The sequence below is a fragment of the Semicossyphus pulcher genome, unplaced genomic scaffold, assembly GCF_022749685.1.
Source record: "Semicossyphus pulcher isolate SPU_LCO1_2020_fin unplaced genomic scaffold, fSemPul1.0.p SCAF_22, whole genome shotgun sequence".
Classification (NCBI taxonomy): domain Eukaryota; kingdom Metazoa; phylum Chordata; class Actinopteri; order Labriformes; family Labridae; genus Semicossyphus; species Semicossyphus pulcher.
In genome coordinates this window covers 12,272,629-12,299,957 of record NW_027211696.1, presented here as the reverse complement: position 1 = coordinate 12,299,957, position 27,329 = coordinate 12,272,629, and the positions used below count along the sequence as shown (strand labels likewise).

The 27,329-nt window shown below is 40.1% G+C and overlaps 3 protein-coding genes across 6 annotated transcripts; 1 reads left to right on the top strand and 2 right to left on the bottom strand.

Annotated features, from left to right (window-relative positions):
• Positions 1-710: 710 nt before the first annotated feature.
• On the top strand, positions 711-6,522 carry dnajc21 (DnaJ heat shock protein family (Hsp40) member C21). 2 transcript variants are annotated; one of them, XM_069673526.1, is made up of 12 exons: positions 711-1,082; positions 1,580-1,673; positions 1,790-1,913; positions 3,246-3,377; positions 3,512-3,816; positions 3,909-4,075; positions 4,302-4,395; positions 4,589-4,771; positions 4,880-4,928; positions 5,036-5,163; positions 5,637-5,724; positions 5,867-6,522. In XM_069673526.1, the coding sequence occupies exons 1-12, from the start codon at positions 986-988 to the stop codon at positions 6,026-6,028; spliced, it is 1,623 nt and encodes a 540-aa protein (XP_069529627.1). In that variant the 5' UTR covers positions 711-985; the 3' UTR covers positions 6,029-6,522. The 2 variants fall into 2 exon arrangements, with proteins under 2 accessions (XP_069529627.1, XP_069529626.1); XM_069673525.1 differs by having other exon boundaries at positions 5,033-5,163.
• Positions 6,523-7,680: 1,158 nt separating this feature from the next.
• LOC138602126 (alanine--glyoxylate aminotransferase 2, mitochondrial-like) lies at positions 7,681-16,744 on the bottom strand. Of its 3 annotated transcripts, none has more exons than XM_069673524.1 (14): positions 16,710-16,744; positions 13,924-14,012; positions 12,803-12,993; positions 12,572-12,695; positions 12,379-12,473; positions 12,207-12,300; positions 11,999-12,092; positions 11,618-11,718; positions 11,381-11,473; positions 11,160-11,292; positions 10,052-10,140; positions 9,574-9,723; positions 8,145-8,243; positions 7,681-7,890 (listed from the first exon to the last, which is right to left on the bottom strand). In XM_069673524.1, the coding sequence occupies exons 2-14, from the start codon at positions 13,957-13,959 to the stop codon at positions 7,789-7,791; spliced, it is 1,401 nt and encodes a 466-aa protein (XP_069529625.1). In that variant the 5' UTR covers positions 13,960-14,012; positions 16,710-16,744; the 3' UTR covers positions 7,681-7,788. The 3 variants fall into 3 exon arrangements, with proteins under 3 accessions (XP_069529625.1, XP_069529624.1, XP_069529623.1); XM_069673523.1 differs by lacking the exon at positions 16,710-16,744 and adding an exon at positions 16,614-16,685; XM_069673522.1 differs by lacking the exon at positions 16,710-16,744 and adding an exon at positions 14,952-15,098.
• A 1,553-nt stretch (positions 16,745-18,297) lies between these two features.
• Positions 18,298-27,041, bottom strand: LOC138602086 (alanine--glyoxylate aminotransferase 2, mitochondrial-like). Its single transcript, XM_069673477.1, has 14 exons — positions 26,940-27,041; positions 25,897-25,985; positions 25,555-25,745; positions 25,316-25,439; positions 25,130-25,224; positions 24,657-24,750; positions 24,310-24,403; positions 23,487-23,587; positions 23,153-23,245; positions 22,692-22,824; positions 20,364-20,452; positions 20,064-20,213; positions 19,172-19,270; positions 18,298-18,776 (listed from the first exon to the last, which is right to left on the bottom strand). The coding sequence occupies exons 1-14, from the start codon at positions 27,034-27,036 to the stop codon at positions 18,675-18,677; spliced, it is 1,551 nt and encodes a 516-aa protein (XP_069529578.1). The 5' UTR covers positions 27,037-27,041; the 3' UTR covers positions 18,298-18,674.
• Between the last annotated feature and the right edge of the window lie 288 nt (positions 27,042-27,329).

Sequence of the window (27,329 nt, the reverse complement as noted above, 5' to 3'; positions counted from 1 at the left end):
AAGGATTACATCCCAATACATGTATGTCAAATGCAATACGCCTTTCTATTTTTAATATTCTGAAGCATAATCCTCCGTGCAGCAAAAAGAAACGTCACTTTCACTGGCCAGCTCGACTAAAACAAATGTGCTATAAACAGCATTTCCTTGAATCACTGTATCTGCCCATTAAAAACCTATACACTGTAATTGCACAATTACAGCTGTAAAAACTGTAAGGTGCATTAACACCTCTACCTCCCTGTAATGTCTGTTTACATTCAGGATATATGTTAGTTTTATATTTTAGATTTACTTGAGTAGATTTACCTTTCAGATATGTTTATATTTTAGATATATGTTAGTGTAGTTTAGATAGATGTATTTGAGGTTATTATTGCTGTTAGAATTCCTGGATGTCTATATTCCTTTCTTTCTTCTAGTGTTAGGGTTATTTTTTGCTGTGTATCTATTTTATCCTGTGCTGTATTTGCTTTGATAACCTGCTTTTATCCTTTTACTGTACTAAAGGCTAAAAGAGTTATAAAAAGGCAGTTGTCCATGTGAGGGTCTGTCTGTCTGATAGTATAAAACCTAACCTTTAAAAAGGAAAAAATAATTTCGAACTGTAGAGGGCTCCAATTTGCGATTTTAACCTAAAATCTGCCGAAATTATATCGCAAAGAAGACCAGTTCTCGCGACATTTCGCGGCACCGACCGGCAGCACCAATCGCCCGGGGAGTAGTTTTCAGCATATGGATGCTATTTGTAAATGAAAAAGGATATAACACATATTTAAACATGTAAAGCGTATACACTAATCTACTGACGCTGCCTCCCGAAAAGTCTGAAATACTCAAAAACTTAAGTAGAGATGCTGTCTAGCCGCTAGCATGCCGCTATTACCTTCATGCTAACGTTAGCTTCGCTTGAGACAACGTGAACAGCGTTTATTTACTTGAGTATTTATCTTAGAGACGATATTTTATTAAGAGTTAACTCACAATGAAGTGCCACTACGAAGTGTTGGGTGTGAAAAGAGACGCAGGAGACGATGACTTGAAGAAATCTTATCGTAAATTGGCATTGAAGTGGCATCCAGGTAAGTTGTTGTAGAAACGATAGGCTACATTATTCCTGATATCAATATTGTAAATTTGAACCTACCTACATATGAAATGTGAAGTATACAAGTAACGGTAAAAACTCAAAAATGAAAAGTAATTTTAGCTCAGAATGGTTTGACATCCCAGTGTGACCTATTACACATGAAACAAAACAAAAAACGCGCCCATAAACGCGTTTAGAATTGTATGCCTTTATTTATTTTACATGTAAACCTTCAATTATAGTTGTCTGAAACATTACATCACATATCTATTACAATTTTTATTTTATTTATTGTACTCCTGTGTGACCTAATACGCCTTCTGTAGCTCGTTTTTATTTATTCTTTGCTCTGAGAATATTGTAAAGATGATATTCTTCTTGTATATTCCTTTACACATCATGCTGATCATTAAAACTTTACAAAACTGTCAAAGAAAGCTGCTAATTTTCTGAACACAACAAAGGCTGATTTACCTCTGAAATTTCCAGATAAAAACCTGGACAATGCTGAAGATGCTGCGGAGCATTTCAAGCTGATTCAGGCAGCTTATGATGTCCTGAGTGATCCACAGGAGAGAGCATGGTGCGGACAAATTTATCTCAACATTCCTGACTCTCAATCTATTAAGTGTTTAGTCTACAAACCTTGCAGGTGAAGTATGTCTTAGTATGATGCCTCTGTCTTCAACTGTTTGGCAGGTATGACAATCACAGGGAGGCTCTGCTGAAAGGAGGAGTGAGTGGAGATTATGAAGATGACAGCATTGACCTGCTGCAGTACTTCACTGTCACTTGCTATTCTGGCTTCGGTGATGACGAGAAGGTTAGTGTTTATTCATGTGTATCAGGGTCGCATTGCTTAGCTCACAGATGGTCACGTCTAACCTTCCACCAGGAAAATGCCACCAGGACCAGGGCTTTAATTTAGAAAAGAATCCTCTTTCAAACATCCCCATAGAGTCCACTTTTATGGAGGATAAATCATGTATGCTGCCATCTCTTCTCTACTGCTGATATGTTTAGAGGAGAGGAGGAATAGACAAACTGTTAAGGATGCGTGAAGCATTTTTAGAGCCACATAAAGCATCAAAGTTAGTTACATGAGGTTATTTTCCTCCTAAAGTTTGTGTTCTTTTATATATTTTCTATATGAATACATACAATGACATAGAAATGGATTATCAAACTACAAAACACATAACAGGAGTTATGGCCCTACACAACTTAATAACAGTCTGACCTTGTTGGATAACTGTACAAGTAAGAGGAACGGGTAATGAGATTATCAAAAGGCTGATTAATGGCACGGCCAGCATTTACATCAGTTGCAGGACTGTGGGTAGGCTGGGAATTCTGTCACACACATAAAACTGTTTACTTCTCAGTATGCTCGAACACACAGCCGGTCTACAAAAGGACCCCACGAGATTTGATTAAAGTGAGAGTGAATCAGGGTTCCCACGCCTCCTGGAAAACCTGGAAAATCTGGAAATTTAGAGACTAGTTTTCCAGTCCTGGAAACACCTGGAAATTGATTAAAATGACCAAATATCCTGGAAATAATTTCATGTTGTCCTGGAAAATTTAAATTTAATTTAGCCCCACGCTCAGCACAAGTTTGCCGCCTCAACTCCGGTCAGGGCTCCCAGAGCTGTCACATTCACAATCGAGTCCTGCGAGCGATGTAAGACGCTTTCTAACCGACTGAAAGACGATAGAAAAGTATGACACTTGAATTTTATCATCTTTTTTTTTAATACATTGCTATGTCCTTTCAGGTGTAACTTGGATAGATGTAGGCTTAATGAACGACTTCGCTCCATCATTGCGCCTCTGTGCGTTTTACACAGAAGACAGAACATGACAGATGTAATAATCCCGCCTTGAACTGGCAGTGTAAAAGGGGCTCGAGACACTTCATCGTGAACCCTGCATCATCAAAATAAGGAGGAATAAAACTGGAGTTAAATGTGTCAGTACTAGGCCTACCGGTAAATGATATATTTGAGAGCAAGTGCTGTCCCGTATTGTCAGGAAAAACTCCTGGAAAATGTCCTGGAAAATAATTTCGTAAAAAGAGTGGGAACCCTGGTGAAGGTTTTTGTCTGAATTCTAAAAAGAGTCATTAAATGTTTTGTGCACTCTGTCTCCCCAGGGCTTTTACGCCGTCTACAGGAATCTCTTTGAGTCCATTGTTAAGGAGGAGATGGAGCACGGAAAGGTGGACGATGAGGAAGAGGAGGAGGAGTTTCCTCCCTTTGGAGACTCTCAGAGCGACTATGATACTGTAAGCCAGCCCCAGAATTATTAATGTAATTGTAAGCATTTTTTGTGGAACTTTTTCTGAGTCAAAACAGAAACTAAAAAATATTTTCTACACTCGTGTACTTAATTAGCCTCTATGTTTATATCACATCACAGGTAGTGCACGTGTTTTACGGCTACTGGCAGAGCTTCTGCACCCGTAAGAACTTCGCCTGGAAGGAGGAGTATGACACGAGGCAGGCCTCCAACCGCTGGGAGAAAAGGGCCATGGAGAAGGACAACAAGAAGACCAGAGAGAAGGCTCGAAAGGAGAGAAACGAGCTTGTGCGGCAACTGGTGGCTTTCGTTCGCAAGCGTGACCGCCGCGTGCAGGCCCACAGGAAGCTGGTGGAGGAGCAGAACGCCGAGAAGAGCAAGAAGGTGGAGGAGATGAGGCGGCAGCAGAGGCTAAATCAGGCTAAGTAAGAATTAAATAAACAGTTGGTTTAATGTTTCATTTATTTGTCTGTTTCCTCCTCGCACTAATAAAACATGACTTAACGTTTAATCCAAGACTGGCAGAGGAGTACAAGGAGCAGAGCTGGGCGGCCATGTCTGAGCTTGAGAAGGAGCTGCAGCAGATGGAGGCTCAGTACGGAGAGGAGTTTGGAGACGCATCAGAGAGCGAGGATGAAGAGATGGATACAGAGACAAGGGAGAAGAACAGTGAAGAGGGTGGAGGTCAGTTTTTATTCCTTGTCAGATAAAGGCTTTAGTTAGACCTGTGCATTCAGGGCTCTGTTGTACTTAGAGCAGCTGCATGCATCCGCTCCTACTACATTATAGCTGAAAAATGCAACCATGCATCAAGGCTACAGCCAGAAGCCAACCACAGGAACTGTGATTGGTCTCATGGGTGCTACTGTTCTTTCTAAACTAGTTTCTGATGTCGGTTATTCTTTCACAGACGCAGAGCAGCCTGATGGAGATGAACTGACAATTGACTATTATGATGATCTGTACTGTCCAGCCTGTGACAAATCCTTCAAATCAGACAAAGCGTGAGTAACCTCCCACCTTCCGTCTGCTATCCTTTAGACCTACGTGCTAACTCACATTTCTAAGCTATGAATGGTTTTATAAATGTTTTATCAGCAGGAGGTTCAATGAAAAGATGCAGCAGTGACAGTTATTGATTTCAGCATCTTGTTTTCACAATCTTTGTTTGCTGTTTTTGACCTGTCGTCTCCGCAGTATGAAAAATCATGAAAAGTCCAAAAAGCACAGAGAGATGGTGGCGTTGCTGCGGCAACAGCTGGAGGAAGAAGACGATGCGCTTGGTTTGAACCAGAACGGAAAGGAGGGAAGAGAGGATGAGGATGAGCAGGAAGAGGAGGAGGAGGAAGAAGAGGAGGAGGAGGACAAACCGAGGCAAAAGTATGGAGCTGGATGTGGATAGTAGAAAATAACTAATAGTTTGTCAGGATGGATTTCAATATAATATCTTATTGGATAGTTTTTGCTGACACTTTTCTTCCTTCACAGGCTGTCCAAAAAGCAGAAGAGGAAAAAGAAGCAGCAGAAGGTCGTACAGGTGAGTAACGCCTTTTCTTTCATTCATGAGCGTTGCTTGTTTTGCGGTCTGTTAATGCCTGTGAAGTTAAAAGCCTTCTCTTTTCATGCTCTCCTCCCCCATAGCAGACTGCTCCTGAGCAAGTGGAGGAGGAGAAACCAAAGCCGACTACCTGTGAGGAAGATGCCACAGAGACGTCAGCGGACCCCACCGAGCCTGAGAAGCAGGAGGATCTCCCTCCCTCAGAAGTCAAGAGGTGAGTCCAGTTATTTTGCCATCTCTAGCTCTCTGATTATACCCCAGTCTGTTCAGAGAGGATAAAGAAACTGCCACCTGTATAAAGCTGAATTTATTCATTAGTTTGGCCACTTGGTGGCAGCAGAGGAAGCTCGAGACAGGCATATGCAGCTGCTTGGCTTGTTCATGCTCCACTATGTTCAGAAGTTAGTCTAGCTTTGTCTGTTTCCTGTTTGGCAGATCTTTCATGTTACATTCATTAATTAATCTAAGATATTTTTTAATGTAACGATAAATTTCTGCAGCTTTAAATACTTACATTTTATCGCTCAGCCTGTACTGAGACAGAGAGTAGACTCAGAACGTCTCATTTTCTCTCTGCAGTGTTTTCAAATTGTACACCCCCTCATTAGAACTGTGGCGACTCATCGGTTCCTGTTCCAAGTCAAATATTATGAAGCCAGATCTTGTGTCTAATTGTTGCCCCACCAGCTCCGGGAAGACAAAGGCAAAGAAGGGAGGAGGAAAAGACAAACAGAAGAATGTCAAGTCAAACACAGGAGGAGAACAGCTTCCTGAGGTTTGTACAGTTAAGCCCAGAGTTTATGAAGGTTTTATGCAATTTGCGTTTGCCATTATCTATTGTTTACAAATCTCTATTATTACAAATCTCTAATCTATAGTTATATTATTACAACTGTTATCTCTATTTCCACCTCCAGATGGAAATAAACCTCCGCTGTGTGACCTGCGACAACGAGTTCCCCACGAGAAACAAGCTGTTTGACCATCTGAAGACGAGCGGCCACGCCAGCCCTCTCTCCTCAAACGCTCATCACAGCTCCGCGAGCAAGAGCAAAAAAGACAAGAAGAAGAACAGATAACACATCTTTCAGCCGGGCTCATGAACCTGAAAGGTTTGGACTCTGCAGGGACGCGGGCAGCAGAGCTCTCGGGAGGAAGATAAACCAGGAAAAAGTGGACTTTAATGGACTGGATTTTCTGACTGAGAGCAAAATGTTACCTCTGTGAATCTCCCAGAATGCATTGATTGAAACTTTGCGAGCAATTTTTCTGTTCCTCACCCAGTAAATTATGAAATTCCCTACACTAACTAACAAGCAGGGTGTGCATACGATACACCTTTTATCCCTTTTATCCGATCCTTCACTGTGTCAGGAAGTGTCTCTCCCAGTTTGTTGTTAAGAACTCTGTAAAGTATTACTCTATTACAAAAATAAAAGTGATACTGCTTGTTGTTATTTATACAACAACTCTGAAATAACTTGCATTAATGCCTCAAACCAGGTTTAACAAATAACCACTGTAAAATATGTCTTTAAAAACACATGAAGTAAACATTTTTCTGTTCCATTTATTGGTGTGTAAGAAACAAAAACTGTTATTTAAGCAAATATGTTTGTTGTTCTTACAGATATACTATTTACCCTGTAAAAAGAGTCTTAAAGGTACCTGATACCTGTGGAGTAGCTTAGCATAATTTACAGTTAAAACCACACTTGTGCTCTGTGCAGGCCCTCACACAGCCTCTGCCTGAAACGACACAGTCAGTTCTGTCCCTTTAAGAAACCCTGACCCCTACGAGCCCACTCTCTTCTGATTGGCTAGCTGGCGTTCACAGCGGACTGAGCTGAGAAGCCTGGGGATTACTCATACCTAGGGATGCACGATATTGTATTTTTTGCCGATATCCGATATGCCGATATTTTACAACTCATTTAGCCGATTACCGATACCGATATTTTTTCCTGCACACCTAATTGCAGAGATCATCAACTCTCTTCTGTATTGGAATTAGCATACAGTATAATGGTGATACTCTTATCACATTTGTTACAACGGTCGGGGTGACGGGTCTTGAGATGGTTAATCAAGTTTGTAGTGTTGACAGACTTTGCCTTGGCTCCTCCTCGCATCACCGAAGCTGAGCAGTCATTGCAAATAGCAGTTTTGCTGTCTATTTCGGACACTTTGAAAAACTTCCACACCACGGACATTTTGGCTTCTAACTCTCTCATGCTGCAGGTAGACGCACGTGACGTCATCACGCTGCGCCGCGCAGGTCTTCTTCGCGCCGCGGACATTGCGCCGAGGTCGGGCATTTAATCAAGTATGCAGCAGCCCATTATTTTATCGGTTAATTATATCGGCGGATATTGGCGTGTTGGCATTTTTAAGCCGATATCGGCCGATACCGATAACGTGCCGATAATATCGTGCATCCCTACTCATACCCATACCTTTACCTAGAGATTTGAAACTTCACCCACGTTTAAACTGGACACCCAACACTGTAACATTATATATATGTCTTAAAATGTGAAACCGCATAATACCCCCTCTTTAAACTAAAACTGAAACAATCACAACACTATTGATTTAATGGTTATGGCGTTAATTAATTTTGTCCTTTTATATGTCTTAAAAAAAGTGATGTCGGCTCAAGATGTTGTAGAATGTCGTTCTGGCGTTAAAAGAACAGCGTGTGTCTTCATGATGCTAAAATGTCTAACACTAAAATGACAGTTTTTTACATTTTAAAAAAGATTTACAAAAATTGCACACTACTGCTGAGCAGGTTTCCAGGTTTGGTCCCAGGCATCGAGTTACCCCTCTGACCCGCTCAGTGTCTCTGCGTGTAGTTGTTGATGGCCTTGTTGAAAACAGCAAGGAAGAAATCTACGTCGTCCTTCGTGATGCACATGGGGGGCTGGACGCGGAAGGCCTGGAGTGGAGAGAAAACAGAAGACGAGATCAGGTTAGTGCTTTATTCTTTGTAACATACTGAAGGCAGAGGGTTTCACAGTTTCAGTTCTACAGAGGGGCTATGACAATTTGGCATGACTTGTTTTTACTACTGTATAACATTACATTTCTTCCCCCAGTAATTGCCCTAAGACCTTCTTGTAGTGTATCTACCACATCCTGTTGACCCTGCATGACACAGGAACAGGCTATGTTCGAGGTGAGTGCCGTTACCTGTCCGTGGACTCCTCCTTTCCCTATCAGGACTCCCATGTCCCTGACGTCCTCAAAGATCTCTGCCATTGCATCAGGAGGCAGCGGGTCTCTGCTGGCCTGTGGACAGTACAGAAGGGGCACGCGTTGTCAGACCATAATCAAGCCTCTAACTTTATGCACACTGTTCCAAGCAAATAACCACTTCACTTATGCTAAATGGACTAAAAGGCTACTGCATATTTAGTCATTGGTCATGTATAAAACTGCTGTTTAAAAGTGTTAACCATTACAGGTTTTGGTGAATGTCTCTCGTTTCATTACTACAACTCTTTGTTAACAGAGTTGTACAAAGTTTGGTAAAGTTAACTGTGACTTTTATGTTCCTCTTCTTGCTACATTGCAATTTTGCTGTAATCAATACTGATTTATGAGCAGGTCTATCAGGGAATACTGTAAATTGCAAAGACAAATTTAGCAGTAGAGAAAAACTTTGCACATCTGTTTCCTAGTGCGTACAGGAGAGGAAAAAATCCAAGTAAACTCCCGCACACTGTCCAACTTGCAGAAAATACATCTGCTTGAAACATTTCAGCGCTCAACCTTGATCGGGCAAAACCTGATGTGCATGCGCAGGAGTTTACCCGCAAAATAGACAAAGTGAGTTAAAGATGTGATCTCAAAGATTTCAGTTTCGTTCTCTCTGGCAGCACCTTCAGCGATTAACGGGAATTAAAGGAACACACTTCCCAATTTAACGGTCTATGGTTGGCTCCCTTTGTAACGGTTGTAACTCTTGATTTTCCTGGCTGACGGTCGCTTTCCTTTTTAGACTGTTTGCTTCATCTGAGCGTCAAATTTGTTTCTTTTTCTTTGGATTTTCACTTAATTTTGAAGTTGTATCTGTAGTCATCGATCTTTTCTTTGTTTGTTCAGCCATAGTAGATTACTGTTTACTCGCAACACTTGCAGAGACCGGAAAAGCAGCCGCTTAGCTCCGCCTACCCTCTCTGGCAGACCAACCACTGCTGGATGATGGAAAACGCGTCACTAACTGGGCGCCGCTTGTGATTTTTATCGCGAATGTCTCCACAGACACCCAGTCTGTAATATTGCAAATGCAAAGGCTTTCATCAGTGGGCCATAGGCTCAGTCACCATTGTGTTACCTCATTTGGCGATAGATAGTGTTTTATACCAGTGAAACAGATGCTTTATCGGTCTGGTTTGGTTATTTTCATTTTCAATAGCCTACAATATCTACCAGACTAAACTGAATAAAACATGTCAGAACTTCTGTCTGTACTACATGTATGCTATGACCGATTTGTTCACAGGTTACAGGTGGTCCCTGCTTCTCAGGCTGATGCTGCGGAACCAGGCATTAAGCACAAATCGGACTCATGTGAGGAGAGGTGAGTGTCACTTCTGTTAAAAAGAAAACTCAATACCTTGTCTTTGACCATTTCCACTCCGATCTGCAGACCTTTTCCACGGACATCACCAATTATCTCGTACTTGTCTCTGAGTTTTGCCAGTTCCATCATCAGATATGTGCCCACTTTGAGACTGTTCTGCTGCAGACCGTCCTCTTTGATCGTCTGTGGGTAAAAATCTGTCAGTTAGTCTGTTTCCTCTCTTTTTTTTTGTTTACTCCCCTGTGGCATTTGTTCAACCTATTAAACCTTTTTATTAAAAAAAATATATAAAATAATTTAAAAAAAAGATTTCAGTGGAAAGTTAACAACTGTGACTATTGTCCGTTAGCAAGCTAGTTAGCTTACCTTAGTCACTAACAGGGCATCAGGTTTGATGTTCATTAAAACATACAAAGTATATTGACTCAAAAAATAAAAAAGCAAAACAAAATGGTATCCAGACAAATTAATGTTAAAATATATGTATATAGAATAAAAGCTTCTTTCTTACATCAAGCACTGATGAAGCCACAGCACAAGCTAAAGAACCTCCCCCGAAGGTGTTGAAGTGGTAGGCCTTCCCCAGAGAAGCAGCAATTTCTGGAAAAACATAAACAGAATACCGTGACTATCATGTTGGTTTCTGAACCTTCAAAGAAATGCCACCAAGAAGGCTTTTACATGACATGGTTCATGACAAGAAGAAATAAATGAACTAATTCCAAGGCGGCAACACGGAAATCAACACATGAATCTATGTCTCTCAATTTGATGTATTTTATCTAATAATGTTTGTGCGTTTATTTTTTGTAGGGATAGACCGATTATCGGCTGGGCCAATTATCGGCGCCGATATGCGCCATTTTGACGCATATCGGCATCTGCCTTTTTTTTTTTTTTTTTAATTTAAAAAAAATATATATTTTTTTTTTTTAATCCGACGGATTTTAACAGATCAATTTAAAACTGGGTTATTTTGGCTCTGATGCATATGCTTAAAGGCATTTAAACAAAGTTAAGTGTTGGAGTTTGTATTATTCAAAATTTTGACGCCAATATTTTCACTTTTACTGCAAATGAATATCGGCTCCAAATATCGGTTATCGGCCTCCTTGACTACTAATAATAGGTATCGGTATCAGCCCTGAAAAAACCATATCGGTCTATCTCTAATTTTTTGTTTGTTTTTATGTCCTGGCCCTAAGAATAACAACATTTCATTCAGCTGAATTTGTTTAGTTCGAATGACAATTTATTCTACTTTTATATCAGGTCAGCACAGATATAAATTCAACTCCGGCATGATTACTCGATTTCAAGTATATGTATGAAAAAGGACACAAATAATTACAAACAAAAAAGGTTTTTTCCAAGACAATCAGATTTTATTTGGAGTAGGAAAAAAAGTAGAATAAAGGAAATATACCAGTCAGCCTTCTGAAGTTGAATCTTTTTTTATCTATAGTTTAATCTTATTATTAAGTATCGCCCTGTTCACCTGTATCCAGTCGCACTTGAATTTTGAAACCTGAAGTTTGTTGGCACACACTCACTTTGTTCCCTCCTGTCTTGATCGTTGCTTGTGTTGTATAAACTCAAAATTGCAAGTATTATCTTACCTGGTGTTGTAACAATAGCTCCCATTGGGAATCCATTACCAATGCCCTTCGCCATTGTCACTATATCGGGAAGGACCTCGTGACCTTGGAAACCCCAGAAGTGACTTCCTGTTCGCCCAAATCCAGTCTGGACCTGTGTGGGGCAAAGCAGGTTAGTTTCTAAACATTCAAATTTATATGATATATGAAAAATATACAAATACACACAATCATTAGCTAACCTCATCAGCAATGCAGACGCCTCCTCTCTCTCTCACAAGCTTGTAAGCCTCCTTGAGGTAGTTTTTCGGGTACTGCACAGCTGCTCCCATTCCCTGTGCAAACACAATATGACACGTCACAGTCCCACCTTAATCAACACAAGCTCTCACTTTGAACTAAGACTGAACAGAGATGTAATGAAACTTCATGTTTTGTTCACACCCATGACGTATGATTGAGACCAGAAACAAACACACCTGAATGGGCTCTCCAAAGAAAGCGGCAATTCGACTTGGGACGCTCGTAGCAAACGTCTCTTTGAGCTGTCCGATGTATTGATCATTTGCCATGCATTGACCTGCAGGTTTAAGATAAACAATAACATAATAATAGATTTCTATATTTCTAAAATAGTTTACTTTGCAACACAGCCCTGAAATACGATTTAATACAGTAGTATTGGCAAAGGTCTCCTATTACAAAAGCATGAATCACCATGTCTAAATGAAGTTAAATGTCACTTTGACTTACTGCATTTAGTCCCACAGACATCAGTGATGAGTTTATGAGCTTATTTTTGTGAGCAGCAGGACAAACAACCTTGTTGTGTCGAGCCATGTGTGCGTGTGTTTGTGTACCTTGGGCACAGTTACAGTCTCTAATGGTCTGCACAGGAGAGTCCCTGCAGTGGCTTCCTCCCCACGGGCCTCTGAACACATCAGGACACATGGTCTGTTTATCGGGCAGAAACCGAGTCAGCTGGGTCAACCTGACTGCCACAGTCTGTCAGAGGTAATCCGGCACAACAAAAAGCAGCAGTGTAGTGCTGTGTTAATGTATACATACGTTTGTGCAGCCTGAACTAGTGGCGACAGGGTATTTGTATGGTGAGTTGGAGGTTAGTCCCATAGTCTGTTGGGTGCCCCCGTGGTATGATCCTCTGGAAGATAAGAATTGAAGCAAACTTTAATAATTTAAATTTAAATGTTTTTATTAAATAAATATGTCAGACTTGCACCTGAAGGTGATGATGTCGAAGTTGCCGGTGTGAAGTCGAGCCATCATCATAGCCAGGTCATTTGCCTCCGAGCCGCTGTTGGTCAGATAAACCACCTGTACAGGGAGACACGGACCAGCGGATGCTTAAGCTTATATTAGCTTATATATTTATCAAGGCTCCTGCACTCTATTGATCAAACCCACTGCAGTACCTTAAGAGGATCCGGTAAGAGGGACGTTAGTTTCTCACAGTACTCATGGAGACGAGGATGGACGTAGATGTTCGTAGTGTGCCACAGAGTCCTCAGCTGCTTCTCCGCGGCTGCTGTCACCTTCCTGTACAAACACGCGTCAGGGTCGGAGCAACAATTTACAGTGACTTCAAACTGTCAGAAAGGAACATGCTAGCGCTGTGTGACGCAGTGAAGAAACAAGGGCCTTACGGGTGGCAGTGTCCCACACTGACAGTAGCGACACCAGCAAAGAGATCCAGATACCGCCTCCCGTCCACGTCCCACAGCCACTGCATGTGTCCCTGGTGGATGAACACTGGTTTCTTAAAGTAGGTAATCTTCATGGTCACGGGGTTGACATTCTGCCTGCGGATCTCCATCATCCGCTCTTTGGACATACCCTGGATGGACAGACATTCGACATCATGATTAATCAGCTGATCCGTGGGCTTTTCTTAAAGCGCCAACAGCAGGTCAAAGTTGTCTCTTAAAGGCCTGGCCACTGGAGGATCAAAAAAAAGTGTGAAACTCTCACATTGGGTTAAACTTTAGTCAAATGTTTGTACAATGCAATTCTTGAAAACATTGTCTACTTATTGTTTCGATATTCTTCTCTCAACTGCTAAAACTTGGAGAGGGGTCCGGTTGCAGCCTCCACTGTCAGGCCCAGAACTGGACGCAAGAAATTACTAAATAAAATCGTGTTTTAGTTATTTATATATATTTCAAATTAAAATGTAAATTAAAATAATTTTTATTTCCTCTAAAGGTCTTCAGATTTACAGTACGTGTTGACATATTAGGGTCTTCTGTCCTACAAAATACTGACAGTGGTCTGTTTTTTTTTACAGAATACATCAATAGCCAGCGTAAAAGTTGAACAATTAATAAATATAGAAAGCGTCCATTTTATTTTGTAATTTCTTGTGTCCATTTCTGGGTCTGACAGTAGAGGAGGCCTCACAGTGGAGGAGGCCTCACAGTGGAGGAGGCCTGACAGCGGAGGCTGCAGCGGAACCGAGCTGAGAGTACAGGTCTGCAGCCAGACTGCCTTGAAAACTCTCGCTGGGCCGTTCCTTTTAGAGGGAGGGGCGCAATGCACGCTGGGTGTTGTAGGAAAGTAAAATGGGCGAAACCACGAGCTGTTCGTACAACTTTCTTCGCAGCTACGCCACCAATTTCAAATATTATTGCTTCTATGGATTACAGAGAACACCAGCTTTGACTGACAGTGACTTTTTCCAGGGGCGAACTGCTCCTTTAATAAGACGTTACATAATAAAGACCGCAGCCCTGAAGATAGACACTGTCTGATGCCTCATCACTCTCACCTTGTATTCCTGTGGTTTGAAATTGCACGGAGGCATCTCCGGGAGGTCTTCATGGTGTTTTTTGAAGGCTGGTTTCTGACACACTGCTCCTGTGGAAATGTTTTTGGTTTACATTCAGAGACAGAGAGAGAAGGAGACTGTTGTTTAGCTTTTAAAGAACTCACTGATTAATTACTTATAACAACAGCTCTGTGACATTTGGGGTTTGTTAACTGGCGAGCTGCGTTGCCAATTCCCCAAAGTCTTAAACAACTTAACTTTCTATTCATTTACATCCTGTAGTGTCACCTGGTATTCACATCAAATCGCCATTTTGCAATGATTTGTTAAGGAATAGCTGAAATTGTGTGGGCATGGATTCAGTGTTCTGTAACCAGGCTACTTATTTACTGAAGAAAATCTGAAGTTGTTTTCACGACATTCTAAATAGTCTGGTGAATATTTAACATTAACATTAACTTCACACTGTGCAACACTAAAAACAATACTATACTTCCTGTTTTTCCCAGTCTAGTGATGACTGGAAAAGGTCAGATTTTACCTGGTTGATAATATGCCAAAGTACTTCACTGAAATGTTGCACATAACATTCATTCAATCATTCAAACCTTTATTAAAGCCAAGAAAACGGTTTAGATTTCCCTCAGCTGCAATAATAAAACACACTTTCACTACTAACTTCTACAGAGAATAAGTGCAAGCTGACTGATCTGAACTGGTTTCGGATCATTGTCTTGAATTGTCCAGAAAAAAATGAGTGTCAATTCTTATTTTAAGTATAATTTAATAATATAATAAAACAGCTACACCATTGATTTGTATGGTTCCCATTTACACCTATACAGACTTTTCTTAAATTATATATAAAAAAAATATTAAAAATTATATTAGCAATTTATTTCAAAATATGAATCAGAAAATACTTTGAAAAATATCCCCTAAATATTTCATTTACTCTAACAAATGAAAAACATAATATTCCACCTATACAAGCTGTTTAAGCATCAGCAACATGATGGGTAACTCACCACTTGCCAGGTGAAATTTGGCCAAATTGGACTGTCCTGTTAAAATTGCACGGCGGCCACTCAGAGAGGAAACAACCTTATGCATGTTGAGCAGTTACAGAGGAGCTCTTTGATCGATCTTCACTGTCTGAGACTCAACAACAGAATCACTTCAGCTTTTCTGTTTTCTACAAGGTCACAAGGATGGGAGGACAGTGATTAGCCAATGGTACCATGATCCCACCAACCCCTCAATGATTTCTCTGCAGCGTCACATTGATAAATATATAACCAGTGGCATCTTGTAATTAGATTTCCATACATGCTCTCTGATTGGGAGTTGACGTTGGAAAGGAGGCCAGGTATGTTGGGTAGTTCTGGTTCTTTCTTGTTGGAGTCTTAAAAAGATACTATCCTAACTCTGAGGTCAGTGCTCTCCCAGGACCCTCTTTGTTGCCAAGCCAACAGCTATTTTCCTCTGACGTCACGCTCAGGGTGGGAAGTTCAAATTCTGTAATAATTTAATATTGCTGTGTCACAGGTTGTAATATTTACAAACATAGGAAATCTGACAAATTATTCGAATTTTACTGCTTCTCTGGAGTGTTGATATTTATTCGGGGACAAAGATAAAACAACAGATTTGGTAACCCATTAGCTACCATCAGGCAAAAGCTAATTTTAGCATTTAGCCACTTCCTAGCCAAATGTACTTTTAGCGAGCTAAAATTACTGTTAACTACCTAACTTTACTGTTAGCTAGTAGTTTAAAGCTCCTGTGAGGAGCTTTCAGTTTGTGTTGATGTTGGCGCCCCCTGTTGACAAAGCCGTACCTCTTATCTCATTGCTGTTGTGTGTTTTTGTGTCATATGTATCACTCACTTTAAATTTATTCCCTGCAAAATGTAAACAAAGGCAGTGTGCACGTTAATCGCTTCATCTGACACCTCCCCCTGCCAGCAGTTTCAGGCATTAAAAATAACTATATAGAAATAATCAATCTTATCGCTGATGGTCTGGTTTGCTTTTGTAGGTTACATGGAGTAATAATAACTAATCTCAGTCTGTTTTATAACCAGAGAAAAAATCCTCACAGGACCTTGAAGCCTCTATCACCGTTTTTCATAACAACATCAAACAGTAATGTTACATTGTCAGTCATTAATATAAGCTAGGACCTGGCTGAATGCTAACATTAGCAGTTAGCTATTGTGTAATGAAGCTCTTGGGGTTAGGAATTTAGGTCATCAATTTGGGGTGTCTAGTCAAGACACGGGGGGCTGGGATTCCTTTGAGCATTTATTGTTAACTAAATTATAATTACACAGATGCACAGGCACTGTTCTTGTTTATAATATTAGGTGGGAGTGTGGTTCTAAAATAAAGAGGAAACAAAATAATTCCACGATAGCTAAATACACGTTATGCCATCTCTACAATTAACATAAACCTCACAATATAGACTTAAAGGTTTATACATAAGAAACAGTGCTAAGCAGGTATTAGAGACTATAATCTATAACAGAAAAAAACTTCTTAATAGGCTACATACAGGACGGATAAAAATACTACTTAACATAAACTAGCTTGTTAAGTGCTCCATAAACAGCTGGTTAACTTACATGAAATAAATTGCCACCAGAAACTATAGTCTTTGCAATAAATAGACATATTAGCACTCACTTGTGGTCATCGACGAACACAAACTGTAAACTGAAACGTAGCTTCTGTTAAAACAATAGACTGTATAAATAACATCTAATTTAGCTAAATACGCACCTCAACTTTCGATTAACCAGCGCAAGATGTGTGCCAGTCGTTGAGTGGCAAGTGGTTAAACGTCACTGTTCATTCTTCTTCCTGTTACCTGACACTTTTGCACAAATTAGATTATCAAAAATATAGTTTTTTCAAGATTAAATGTGGCCTGATGACCCTCTGGATATTCACTTTTTATTGTATATTCAGTTGCTCATCACTTGGGAATTAGTGAAATAACTATTTGACCCAATACCTACATTAATATAATTTGCAACCTGGAACACAGCAGTTTGACATTTTAACACATTTGAGCTTCCCACCTTGAGCATGATGCCGCGTGAAAATTGCCAAGATTGGTATTCACAGCCGTTTTGTTTATTTGTTTAAAAAAATGGATACATACTCCCAATTCAGACTAATCTTACCCAGCCACCCAACAGGTCTGTCATTTTAATAGCTCGCCATGAGGTTCGCAAGACTCAGTACAAAAAAGTCCGACGACAATAAATGCACCTTGAAAGCCTCTTCACACTTCAATTCAATCAAATACACAGATGTCCCAACCCCTCCAATACAAAATAATAGGATAGGCCTATCAGCTGTCAATAAAAAACGGCGATGCTCCTGGCAAGTTTGTCATCGTCTGAACCTAACCAATCACAGCAACCTCCATTGACAGGTTGGGTCACGCTAGTTAAGCGTAATCCTGTTTAGCAAGATTTATTATAGGCAATGAAGGTGGTCACGCAAATAAACAACAGAAAACATACTATTTCCACAGGGAGTGGCAAAGCAAGTTTTTATTGACGAATGTAGTATGACTCATTCTCAAAAACTTGGCTAACAGTTGCAGCAGGCATCTGTTTTTCATTTCTGCTTTGGTTTTACACGAGCATTCATGCGTTCAAATGGATATCTAAATTTGTTTTTAGGCCACCGCCTAAATTTTTCTTTTTCTCTAATCTTTTAATTTGTGATTTAGGTGAACAAACCGTATAGTCTGTTGTTGGCTATGAAAGATATTGTGACATTTGATACAGCAGGCTGCTGCTATACATCCAAATGCAGTGTACTGTGGATTCTCAGGGTTGCATAGCCTATATTTCCAGTCACACAGCTACGTCCATCGAACTACAATTTGTGTTTTCAGTATGACATACTGTATCCTAAGGCTAATGAAGAACTAGCCACTAAAGGGTTATTGCAGGGCATGGAAGTGTGGAAGCATCTAAACTAACAGACGAGTTAATGAACGACAAAAGCAGAGAGCAGATAGTAAATGTGGCACAAGAATCAGGCTGATGTTTTGACACTTTTCTTGGAATCCAGGCCTTAGACGTCCTGGTTGGAGCTCAGTGGTTTTCAAACTTTGGACTTGGTCATTTCCTGTCCAAGTCCTGTTGAAATAGCTGACAGATAAGAAAGCCAGCATTTTGCATGCAAGTTGGTTTATTTCACTTCAATTGTATATTTCATTATAAATAAGTACGTGCTCATGTATTCAGACAATGTGATCCATTGTTTGTGCAACAGCATCATGAGAAATAAGGAAGCAGCGTCTTATTGAATGTGGTTTTTACTTGTTTTATTGCTGTATTTTCACACATACAAGTTCCGCTCTATCAAGTGGTGTCAAAGCTGATACCCTTCAATGGATCCTTCAATTATAATTTTTAAAACAATAACACAACGTTACATCCAAGCATAATTAAGCAGATCCAAACAACAAAATGGACGTTTGCTGCTTATTAGGAAGGCACTGTACATAATTATTTCTCATTTAATTACTCCGGTATATAAAGTGAATTAAGTCTTTTAATTACAACACAGTTTAAAACAGTTAAAAAAGTTCCCTTTTTAAGTTTGCCATGCAGGGCCGATAACAGAGATAGTCTTCCTCAGAAGGTTGAAGTGATTAATACTGACTTTAACAATTGGAAAGTTGTTCAAATCATCCAGGTTTTGTACTCTGCTGATCTGACTTCATCTTCTTTCCATGTAGCTGTGGACGGCCTTGTTAAAAACTGCCAGGAAGTAATCTGCGTCCTCCATCGTGATGCACATGGGGGGTTTGATGCGGAAGGTCTTGAGTGGTGAAAAAAACAAACGGGGAGATTATGGAGCGCTAGAGAGAGTGTTTGACAATTCTTGTGTTTAGTGTGGTTCTTGGTTTCCCAGTATTTTGGGTACCAGAGGTTCTTAAGACTTCCTCTTTGTCAAATAACAAGATAAGTTGTGAATCACTGTGGTAATGAAATGAAAAACATTGCCAACATTTTGTTTTTCCTCTTGTATAATATGCAGTAAAAAACATAAAATACATATAGTTTATTTTTATTATCTAAAGCAGATACAAGCAACCTGGCTGTGTGGTCTTTGTCATACTGTGAAATAAGTTGTTAGAGTTTAATATATATATTAAAATATATAACGGAGTGCTTTTTGTCAAACCACTACCAAAAGCTACAAGGCGTGATTACCTGTCCGTAGAGTCCTCCTTTCCCTATCAGGACTCCCATGTCCTTGACATCCTCAAAGATCTCCGCCATTGCATCAGCAGGCAGCGGGTCCCTGCTGGCCTGGGGATGATACAGAAGAGGTGAGAGTTTCAATAAGGATGAGATTCTCGGTAGGGTATCTAAGTTTCTCAGTATGAATTACCAAAGTCCTTGTAAAGAGTTGTCTGTGAGGACAGACGTATAAAAAGAGAGACAAGGTCCAGAGAACCAAAATAAATGCCTCTTTCTTTGATAGGCAGACCTGGTTGCAGACAATTTCATAATCCTTTTATGGTGTTATTGATAGTCAGAGTAGTTTAATCTATTTCATGGTAATTTCTGAGGATGGAGTTTGTATTTTTAGACCAACTTTGTTTAAGATAGTCTTAGTCTTTGTGGAATCGTTCTAAATGCTACCTTATATAATTTGGGACTTAATGAATAAAAATTTTTAGTGTTTCATGGTACATTTGGCATCATAAACAAAAAGCACAAACAGTAAAATAATGCAATGTATGTATGCAGTGAAATCTGCATCAGAAAAGGGTCATAATAACCTTAACAACACTGACACAGCTTTCCTTGTTTCCTTGTATTAAGTCCTGATCAGCTGTCTTTTTTTGCCAGACATTTTTATTAACAAAATAAATAAAAACATAAATAAATAAATGAAAATGTGTCAGACTTCAGTCAGTTATACTTGTTTTGCACCTGAGATTTTTCTGTTCAGAATTACAGATGGACACTGCTGCTCAGGCTAATGGTTAACTGGGGCACTGCTGAACCATGCCCCCAGGGGGCACAGCACAGACAGACACACACACGTTGTTCAAGCATGTGAGGGGAGGCGAGTGTCACTTCTGTTACTCAGTACCTTGTCTTTGACCATTTCCACTCCGATCATCAAGCCTTTTCCACGGACATCGCCGATAATCTCGTACTTGTCTCTGAGTTTTGCCATTTCTGTCATCAGATAGGTGCCCACATTAAGACTGATCTGCTGCGTGCCTTCCTCTTTGATAATCTGTTAGGTTAACAATACATAAGTCGTGAATTATCATTCAGTATCCCTCTATGATTGTGAAGTTTTCAGATGCAGCTACAATAATAATAAGCAGAAATATCTCTTTCCTGATAAACAGGTCTGATGGTCAAAGAGAAGATGAATTCTTACGTCAAGCACTGATGAAGCAACGGCACAGGCCACAGGATTTCCTCCGAAGGTGTTGAAGTGAACCCCCTTCGCAAATGAGGCAGCAATTTCTGGAAAACACAGGAATAAACAAGCTCACATCCATCTGCTTTAAACTAAAATCTCAGCCGAAAGTTTTGCATTTTAAATGATTTGTGCAAATATAATATTGTTTTCATGTTAATCTGTTACTACGACAAATACCGCAGCCGAATACCACTTTACGGCTTGACGTTAGCCTCCCGTTAGTTAAGCAGGTAGGTCGAGAGGGAGCACTTTCAGATAGGGCTTAGTCCTCACAGACAACACAGGTCCAAACTGGGGTCCATTTCAGAAAGGTGGTTGAACAAACCCTCAGTCTAACCCCGGACTGTGGTTTGACTTCCCCTGAGCTGAAAGTCGCTGGCTTTTTGGTTTCAGAACAGGTGATCTGAGTTAGTTCAATCATCTGAGTAGGTTCAGCCAGAGTTAAGTGCGTGCACGCTGACTATAAAAAGCCAGCATTAATGGAGCCCCGATACCACGATTCACCATGGCAACGGTACACAAAAAGAGGTCCTCCTACGTCACACCAGTGGAGCTCGAAATCCACATGCGGACGTTCGAGCATGTCTATAGAAAAATAAAGTAACACGGCTGCAGCTGCAAAAGAGAGAGAAGCGGTGTGGGAAGAAACTGCTGCTCGAGCTAAGGTGCAAGTTTGAACTGGTCTCTTTATTTAATATTTAATCACGACTGGAAGAGAAGCTAAAATTTATATTAATTGTTAATGATAGGATTTAAAAATAAAATACCAAATAATTATTCAAAGGTGCGGCTCAGGCAGAACAGGGCTCAGGCTGAACCTCACTTCAATCATATTTTAAATATTAAACAAATTAAATATCATCAGTGGCTGTTTGAAGGTGCATTAGCTTTATCCCTAACATAATGCTGATTTCACATACAGTATGTCCTCTCATCTAAATCCTGTTGATTAAACTGAATTGTTAGTTTTAAAAAATATATATTTCCAATAACTAACGGCTGCTTTTGTATTCGTAGGAAATGAAGAGGACCAACTAAATGATCATTTGTCTTATTTGAGTGCTCTCGGCAGTGGTGGTGGAAAATCTACAAACGGTGACTTTGACACAGATTTGTCTTTTGATTATTTTATTATAATTATAAAAGACTTTTGCAAAGGGGTCAGAGCAGCACAGAGACGTTTCTTCTTTGAATCCGGCAACTGTTCAAACACGCGCGATACGGGCTGAATGAATGAGGAAGTCGAATGAGGGTTTTATAGCCTAGGGAGGAGACAGAGCGAAACTCAGAGTTTCCTGAGGAAAACCTGCTCCCGAACAGGTTAGGTTCACAGACACAGTTACCATAGTAACCAACTCAGAGTTGAAGTTACCTCTCTTTCTGAAACGGCAAACCCAAGGTTTCCCCTCATTTCAGGGTTAACAGACCCGGGTTTTTCACTAAACCCGCTTTCTGAAACGGACCCCTGAAGCTAAGAGTGTAACATAAAAATTAAGGCAAACTAACTTACATATTCATGGACGCACACACGACAAAAAGAGTACGCCAGGGATCTCTGATGTCTCCTAGTAAGTGCAGTAAACAAGTCTGGAAATGTCACCCTCACTGCAGTGTTTCAGGGGCATGAGCTGTGTAGTGCTGCGTTCAGGTGTGCTCAGAAATGGGAGTGTTTATCACGTGACCTTTTTTGCACTATATGTGGTATGTCGTGTTATACTGAAATCCCCTCAATGTGTTAAAGGTTACACAAAAGTAAAATGTGTGGCAGTGGCTTGTTTGTTTGTTAAGTAAAACAAAGTTGAGTGTTAAAATGTCAGCAACAGTTACATCATTCTGTTTATTTACTTTGTTACAGTCAGAAAGTGAGGAACATCTCATGACAATGAAACATGCTTTTAAAGTCATTATGAGAACTCTAATGATATTATTAAGTACTCATATTGGTACTCGGTATCAGCAAGTACCCAAATGTAAGTACTTGTACTTGGTCTGAAAAAAAGTGGTATCGGTGCATCCCGAGTCAAGAGTGTTGACTCTTCTCTATACACTCCCCAAAGGTCTACAGTATTGTTGTGTTAAGGAAGCTGGTACCAGAAAGCCTCACAATGGTTTGATCTCTATAACTCGTGCACTTTGACACAACATCCCATCCTCATCAAAGGTATTCATAAACAAGTGATGTGCATCTTACATCTTCTGCAGAGAGCCAGCCATCCTCAAGGGGTAAGTAGTAACACAACAGTAATACACTGAGAATCTACTCAATTTGTATGTATATCTCACCTGGTGTTGTCACAACAGCTCCCATTGGGAATCCATTACCAATGCCCTTCGCCATAGTAACCATATCAGGCATGACATCATGACCTTGGAAACCCCAGAAGTGGGTTCCTGTTCGCCCAAATCCAGTCTGGACCTGTTAGGTGCAGTCAAATAGGTCTTGACTTAAACCATTGTTACATGCTGTTTGCTCTAAAGCCTCTTTCAGCTCATTGTTTTGGTTTTACTGCCTAAAACTTTACTGTTGTTCGGGTAAAGGCAGCTGCTTTTAGTTCTAAAACACACTACCTGCTCAGCATCAAACAACAGACAGACACAACAAATCACACTGGTGAGCATTGTGTAACATTTATATATCCATATATGTCCCGAATATGGAGTTTCATAACTCTTAACTTACAATGCGCTAATATTTTTGTAAAAATCTAAATAAAAAATGTATATGTATATAATGTGTATCTTACCTCATCAGCAATGCAGACCCCTCCTCTCTCTCTAACAAGTCTGTAAGCCTCCTTGAGGTAGTTTTTCGGGTACTGCACAGCTCCTCCGACTCCCTGTACAAACAAAAACACATCCCACAGTCAAAGTGACACAAGCACTCGTCGCTCTGAACACGAGGTAACAATGAACATGAATGACATGCTAACAAAGGACTGATTTACTTGCTCATATTACTTAACATATATGACACACAGTTGATATTGTTTGTGTTCTATGTTGCAAAGCAATGCATGCAAAAGCATTTACAATATGTTGACTCTAAGACTGTTGTAATACTCTACAACAAGACAGCACCTGAATGGGCTCTCCAAAGAAAGCAGCAATTTGACTCGGGACACTCGTAGCGAATGTTTCTTTCAGCTGTCCAATGTATTGGTCATGTGCCATGCAATGACCTGTGGGTTCAAACAAAGAGAAGTCCTTTAGATTCAAGTTTTACAGACATAAGCATGTGGATGCAAACGGGAAATTCCAAATCAATTTGTTTTTACAAAAATAATAGTATAGTTGTATTTTGTAAATGAAGCTAGGGCCGTGATAATTGCCAGTATACAGAGGAGACAGCTGTAGGGCTGTTTTGGACTTATGTTATTATTTTGCAGCTTTCCAGGGAGATGGATAACATTTAGCTAAATTTCCAGCAAATGGCAAAAAGCCATAAGAGGTGAATGATCAACAGTGAGAGACTTTGAACTTCATACAAGCAATTCAAAACTGTGGTGTAGCTGCTGACCTGTTTTACCCTGTTGACTTCAGGCAGATTTAGAATTGCAACTCATTTTAATGCATATGAATTTATGCAATTCAAGCTGTTGCTGAGCTTTGTCCTGTTTTTCATCTTGAATAAAGACACCCTCAAATGTCAAGCCTTCATGTAAGCAAAAGATGCGGCTTTACTCATTTGAATGTTGTGCTGATTTTAAATTCATAAGCAACAACATCAGCTTTTTCCTGCCCCTCAATGAACACAACACATTAAGCGATTATAAGGTTAATGTTTTATAGGAATCTTGCAAAAGGCACCATAATGCTTAATCTCACAGAAAACAGTCTTGTTTTTTCCAGTTTCAGATAGCAGTGCGAGTGTGTCGAGCCATGTGCGCGTGTGTTTGTGTACCTTGGGCACAGCTACAGTCTCTGATGGTCTGCACAGGAGAGTCCCTGCAGTGGCTTCCTCCCCATGGACCTCTGAACACATCAGGACACATGGTCTGTTTATCGGGCAGAAACCGAGTCAGCTGGGTCAACCTCGCCGCCACAGTCTCTGAGTAATTCCCACTTGCTCAGCACAACACAGCCTCCCCATCGGACTTTGTGAGATGCACATTTTTTACACATGCATGTGCATTTACATCACTTTAATATACAGTAAATTAACCTAAATAATTAGAAATTCTTGCATGCAACGTCAGTTGTATAATTTTCTTAAATGTATGGCCCTTTTATACATGAATGCATACATACATTTGTGCAGCCTAAACCATTTGCAATTGGGTATTTATATGCTGCGTTCGAGGTAAGACCCATGGTCTGTGGGCTGCCACCGTGGTATGATCCTCTGCAAGATAAAAGTAATCTCAATCAGAAACACTTTGAACATTTAGATTACAGAGAACTTTTTTGATAAGCAAGATTTGATATCTTGCTAGACAAGGTGTGACATGCTAAATAAATACAAGAATACAGAATAATAAATATTCATAAAAATATTCCTGAGTAAGCCGAGCTGTAATCATGAACCTTGTTGTTTAACTACATCAAACTATGTGCTTCTGCTGTCTGCGCCTCCTTAAAAGGATCTACTTTTTTCCTGATAGCATCTTGAATTAATGGGGGAAGGATACACCAATGCAAAACCAAATATAAATCTATTTCCAGGCTGGTAAAAAAAAAGAAAAAATGATAACACTGACTCTTACATAAGTTACATAAAATACCTGAAAGTGATGATGTCAAAGTTGCCTGTGTGAAGTCGAGCCATCAACATAGCCAGGTCATTGGCCTCTGAGCCGCTGTTGGTCAGATAAACCACCTGTACAGGGAAACAAGTGGCCACTTTAACTTTGTGTATTAAAATGGCTTCTGCCCTCTTGTGATCAAAATGAAAAAAGCCACCAAGGTACCTTAAGAGGATCTGGTAAGCAGGAAGCTAGTTTCTCACAATACTCATGGAGAGGAGGGTAGACATAGATGTTTGTAGTGTGCCACAGTCTCCTTAACTGATGCTCTGCAGCAGCTGTTACTTTCCTGTACCAGATACAAGAACTTCAATGATTAACTGGAATAATTTTTAAAACAATCTGTGTATCACAGAAGATCGGGGTATCACTTTGTGACACAAGCAAAGAAACAAGGACCTTACGGGTGGCAGTGGCCCACACTGACAGTAGCCACACCAGCAAAGAGATCCAGATATCGCTTCCCATCCACATCCCACAGCCACTGCATGTGTCCCTGGTGGATGAACACTGGGTTCTTATAGGAGGTAACCTTCATGGTCATGGGGTTGATATTCACTCTGCGAATCTCCATCATCCGCTCTTTGGACATACCCTGAATAGATATAAATACACAAGAGAAGAGTGTGCCTTTAAAAATGCCTCTATTGATGACATTGTTTATATTGACAAAGTCTGATATTTAAGCAATTTCTATTCATTACTGAGATGATTACAGAATACAGAATAAAAGTTATTGCTTTTACCGTGTATTCCTCTGGTTTGAAATTGCATGGGGGCATTTCTGGGATGTCTGCTGTAGGGTATTTGAAGGCTGATTTCTGACATAATGCACCTGTAAAATAATTGCAATTAAAATTAGCACAGCAAAGTTAAAGAGAAAGATGTTCGTCAAGGATCTGCATGACCTGGTTGAGTTAGGTTGACTTTTAAGTGACTTTGGGAGTCATATGAAACAACTTGTATTTTACCTAGCCCTTAGCCCTTACACACACACACATTCGTTGTATAAATCTTAATTAGACCTGGTGCTTTTAATGTTTTTATAACTTCAGAATTTCGCTACTAAGTAATCAGCTTGAAACCTAGCTAAAACTTTAAGCACATTAAGTTCACCTTAGACCTCACATTGTGCAACATGGGATACAAAACTGCCTGTTTACACATGGTTGTAAAATGTGAGGTAGAAGTTGCACGAGTCTGGCTGGAAACAATTGTGCACACAGGACACGTGCACATGCAGTTGAATCGAAAATTGTTACTAGTTGCATTAATGGGCAAGATTTTTACAAACAAAATGGGTGATTAAAAGAATATTATACTGCACAATAGATTAAACTATCCAGGAAGATATACGTTTCTAAATTATAAGTCAGTACTTGTAGGGCTTTAATAACTAGACCATTTTAACCTTTACAGAGAGATATTGCTACTTTTAGTTAAGTATAAAGATATGAGTCATTCTTCCACCACCGCCTTAGAATAAACTTCAGGTATGTAGGATGTATTGCAGGACAAATGTAATGCTGCCTTAGTATTATCTAGCTGCTACTGACAACTAGCTTAAATTATAGCTCACGCTTGTTACAAGTAATTTAGTTGCATTAGCAACATTTTAAACGAGTTGGGTTTTGTTAATTGAAAGACGAAACGTTTTACTTAACGCGTATGAAGTACTGTTATCTTTGTAAGTCACTTCACCTAACGGTTGACAAACATAAAGGCTAACTTGAGCTAAATACATAATAAGTTCCGCTTCTGGCTTTTATTCGTCTCCATGGTAACTCACCACTTGCCAAGTGGAATTTGGACACACCGGGGCGAAAGCAGGACTGTCCAGTTAAAACTGCACAGCGGCCTCTTAGACACGATACAACTTTATACATGTTGACCAGGCACATAAGGCTAACAGCTATCCTTAACTTCACTGTCTGTGGCTCAGCAGCAGACTTACTTTTCTCTCTCCAACTGACTGTGAGGGGCGGACAGGGCAATGACCCCGTTTCAACTAACGTGCCTCCTCTGTATGGAAAGCCAAACGACTCATATTTCATCTGCTTTCCCTTTGGTTCATCCTCATCAACGCCTTTGGGCGTTAATGCGCCGCCTGGCGTTTATTAAATGTATTTTCATCACGATTGTATTTTGCCGATTGTATTAGGAGTAAATTGTGACTCCT